The 3,862-nt window shown below is 46.3% G+C and overlaps 1 protein-coding gene across 1 annotated transcript in view; it reads left to right on the top strand.

Annotated features, from left to right (window-relative positions):
- Positions 1–141: 141 nt before the first annotated feature.
- BAG3 (BAG cochaperone 3) overlaps positions 142–3,862 on the top strand; it is a gene marked incomplete in the record, with an annotated part of 5,650 nt that continues 1,929 nt past the window's right edge. The window contains 4 exon segments of the mRNA XM_072424082.1: positions 142–1,324; positions 1,902–2,210; positions 2,301–2,609; positions 3,685–3,862. Of these exon segments, the coding sequence (XP_072280183.1) occupies positions 1,238–1,324; positions 1,902–2,210; positions 2,301–2,609; positions 3,685–3,862 (883 nt within the window).

The following is a 3,862-nucleotide window of genomic DNA, read 5'->3' as shown; positions in this document are numbered from 1 at the left end:
GGGGCAGATAGATCTAGCGGTGGCAGGTGAGGGGCAGATAGACCTAGCGGTGGCAGGTGAGGGGCAGATAGATCTGGTGGTGGCAGGTGAGGGGCAGATAGATCTGGTGGTGGCAGGTGAGGGGCAGATAGATCTGGTGGTGGCAGGTGAGGGGCAGATAGATCTAGTGGTGGCAGATGAGGGGCAGATAGATCTAGCGGTGGCATTCATGAGACTCGGGTGAGTGAAATAGCAGGGGGAAGATGTTGCTGTAGTCCAGATGGGATGAGGCTGCGTATACAGAGTAAGCGGAGGTCTGTGGGGAGATGGTGGTGTATTTTGGACATGTTGGATGAGATTAGAGGGCCGTGTTCCAAGAGTTTGGGGGTCCTGGGACTGGCATGGTTTGGGGGTGTGGCACAGGTGGATGATGCCAAGGCAATGTGCTTGGCAAGTGGGGCAGATAACTGTCAGTAGGAGATTAGGAAGATGGGGAGGGGGAGAAATTCAGGGTTTTAGAAATCTGTCTGCCATGATGAAACTGCCATTTCAGGGGTAGACGGGTAGATTTGGGTGTCGGGGTACAGCTGGTAGTGAATTGGGGAGATGAGTTGGCCTGGTAAGGAGGGGGAGAAGACAACTAGCTGACCTTCGGGGGTCAGAGAAGTATTCCTGCTGCCACCCTGGCTGCCCCTGTGGGGTTAGTAGGGATGGATTGCAGCATGAGGGGGGTCAGAGAAGAGACTCGGTCTATGTGCTGGCATTGAATTAGTTTTGCTGCAAATGTCGTTGTTGGGAAGATTTTCACTCGTTCCTGTTCCCATGAATCTTCCCAATGATCTGTTGGAGGTTTCCTATCGTTATATGGCGTGGGGCACGGTACAAGCTTCTCCCGGTTTTTAGTTTTGGTTCTGTTGGACTGGAATGGGTTTGCTGTGTGAGACGTCAGAGAAGTGACTCAGGCTTCAGATATTTCTTCATTGCCTTAGTCACTGTCTGACATAAAGCGTCTCACCATCACCCTGCTGGATCTTTCCCAATGTCCGTCACTCGGACTATTTTTACCGTCAGCCGAGACAGCTGCACCAACGTCTCACCCATGACATGGCCATTGTAATAGGAGAGATAAAAGGGCCACACATGTCACCTGACCATTCGGCTCTCCTGAACCTCCTGGGGGTATCTCCTGACACCGACAATCTGCTCATCACACGGTTATATCCCATGATTGATCCTTGTCTGCATTCACCCATCATTCATGCTGCACAATACAATTCCCATTCTGCAAGTGTTGGGCTGCGCTGCTTTCCCTAATATTTCCCAGGCTCGGAATGTAGTAGAAGAGGTAAGTATACCTATACCTATATATGAGGTGTGCAATCTGATATGTGTGTGTGGTTTCTTCACAAGCGATTCTCCATAACCTTTCCTCCTTCTGACATCCATCTGCCCATTGTGTGGAACAAATCGGGGGCTGCATGTGAGGTCCTCTTGTAATATTAGGTTGCACACCATTGCTTTAAAAGCTTTATCATCCCCCCCCCCCCCCCATAACCGTTTTCTTCCGGTTATTTCCTTCATAGAGCCTCCATATAACGTGTATAGCACCTTCTATGACCTGCATTGCACAGAGAAGCACAGGGCCCAGTGAGTACATCATGGACTATAAAATAAAGTGCAAATAAAATGATTTCATACAAATATAAACGGATTGTTTGGTGATCTGCCTATAATGGGCCATAAAAAGACATTAAGTTACAAACCCAGATCCCTAATATACCCAAAGTCCTGCCTAGTATACCAATCACTTCCATTACTTGTATGTTGCACACTATGAGATCAGTTCTACAGACCGCATGCCTTGCTGTGTACAGGGGGGGTTCTTGTATTCATGCCATTTTTTTCTGATTTATTTTACATAGATTACCCAGGCAATAGCCAATGGTCCACCACAGGAGAGCCCAAGACTAAATAACACGTACTGCCCTCAGCTTAGGCCTGGTTACATCCCAATTCCAGTCCATCATGAAGGTATTGACAACCAACAACAATATCCATGCTACCATCTACAACAGCCAGGCATGCAGAGAGCCAAATGTGAGCCTGTGATGGGGCCACAGTCACCTCTGCTTGGCTTCAATCGTCCCCAATCTCCAGCCTGGAACTCCGCAGAACTTTGACCGTCAGACAAACTGAGCAGCCAGCAGTCTGGATCTCCACAAGGACAATCGGTAACAATAACCCATCTGTATTTCTGTCTGATAACACATCTTGGAAATATTGGTATTGAACAGTTTCTTACACAGAATCTTTTTTTCTAGCCGCCTCCTTCTGTCGCTGATGCCAGCAGCTTGTCACAGTCTCCTGGTAGGCAGGGCCCTGGGAGGCCAAATACCGGGAATCACCAATTGCCACGCGGCTATATTCCCATACCGGTGATCCATGAAGGGAATGGAGCCCGTCAAACAGCTCAGAATGTTCAGCAGGCACAGAAGAACCTCCACTCACCGTCTGAATGTCAGTCACATCAGCCAGTGTTCCACAAAGTTCAGGATGAAAGAGACTCCAAACCGCCAGGCAAAGGAAGAACAATGTCCACAGAGAGTTCCCCAGCTTCTGCCCGGGTTCAGGTATGTGGAATAGTTGTTTTAGTCCATTAGTAGGATACTGGGGATTGCCGGTCAGGAAAGATTTTCTCTTATTGGAACTGTATTAGCCTGATAGTGATACACAAACAATGGGGTTAGGTTCACGTATCTGGACCTGGGTAGTCATACACACCAACATGAACCGTGACCCGGGTACTTCTACCCCAAGGTGAATCATTGCTTGGACCCAGATACTGAATTATCATCTAGACTTGGTGTGTACTCATCACCTGGGACAGGGGACTCAAACATTCAGAGTTATATGTTACTTTTCCAAGTTAACAACCAAAACTCCTTTAGTAAGTCAGCCACAAGGAGTGATGACAGGTTATTTAACCCTTACATACCTGTCACACTTTCTATCAGGACATGTTTAATAAATAGGAATTTTGAAGATAATACATTTAAGACGAAAAGAGTGGAGGAGGAATAGGAAAATATTCAAGTCTCTGCATGTTTCCTACAATGTAATTATTCGAAGATAAAATGAAAAATCTTGTCTGTGTGATAAATGGGTCCCTAGATTTTATCTGATCCCCAGAAATGGCTAGCATAAAAAATCCAGAGACACGTATGAAATATGGTGACAATTGGGACAAAATCTTCTGTCAGGAGTGCAGAACTTTTATCATTAGGCAAAGATCAAAAACCCCGGACCTGTAAAAGTTCCCAAACTAACCTTAGAAAGTTTTTGTTTGTGAATGACTGGGCTGCAGATTCATTTGTATTTCAGTTTTCTGTTTCCTTATGTGCAGCATAAGAATCAAACGCTTCCTGCCCGGTTATCTCTTGCTGCAATACCTTGAGGGACAGATCAGAACTTGCATTAGGAAAGTCAGTACGGAATCAGTTTCTAATTTGTGTCAGGAGTTAGAAAGTATTGAAGCCTTTGGAGCATTATAACATCCAGAAAACGAGGCGAGCAATAGCGATTTCCATACCCTAACCCTATGTAACATAAAGGTTTCCTTCTAACAGTTGGTGAAAGTGTCATCATTTGGAATGTTATGTTTGCTACTTTATTCTTATCCTGCCTTTTTGTCTATGTATCCAGCAGATTCCTGTGCAACGAATCTCCCCTTCTAGGGTGCATATGGATAATTCTCCCACCACAGTCCCCATCCAGACAAGATCAGCCACCCCAACTCAAATTAAATCTACCACTGACTCCGCCCAGGCAACTTCAGCCACTCCCACCCCAAGCCAAATGGATCCTGCCACCACTAGCTCAGTCC

This window comes from Pyxicephalus adspersus, chromosome 10, assembly GCF_032062135.1.
Source record: "Pyxicephalus adspersus chromosome 10, UCB_Pads_2.0, whole genome shotgun sequence".
In the NCBI taxonomy this organism is placed as follows: domain Eukaryota; kingdom Metazoa; phylum Chordata; class Amphibia; order Anura; family Pyxicephalidae; genus Pyxicephalus; species Pyxicephalus adspersus.
This window is presented reverse-complemented; position numbering and strand designations above follow the sequence as displayed.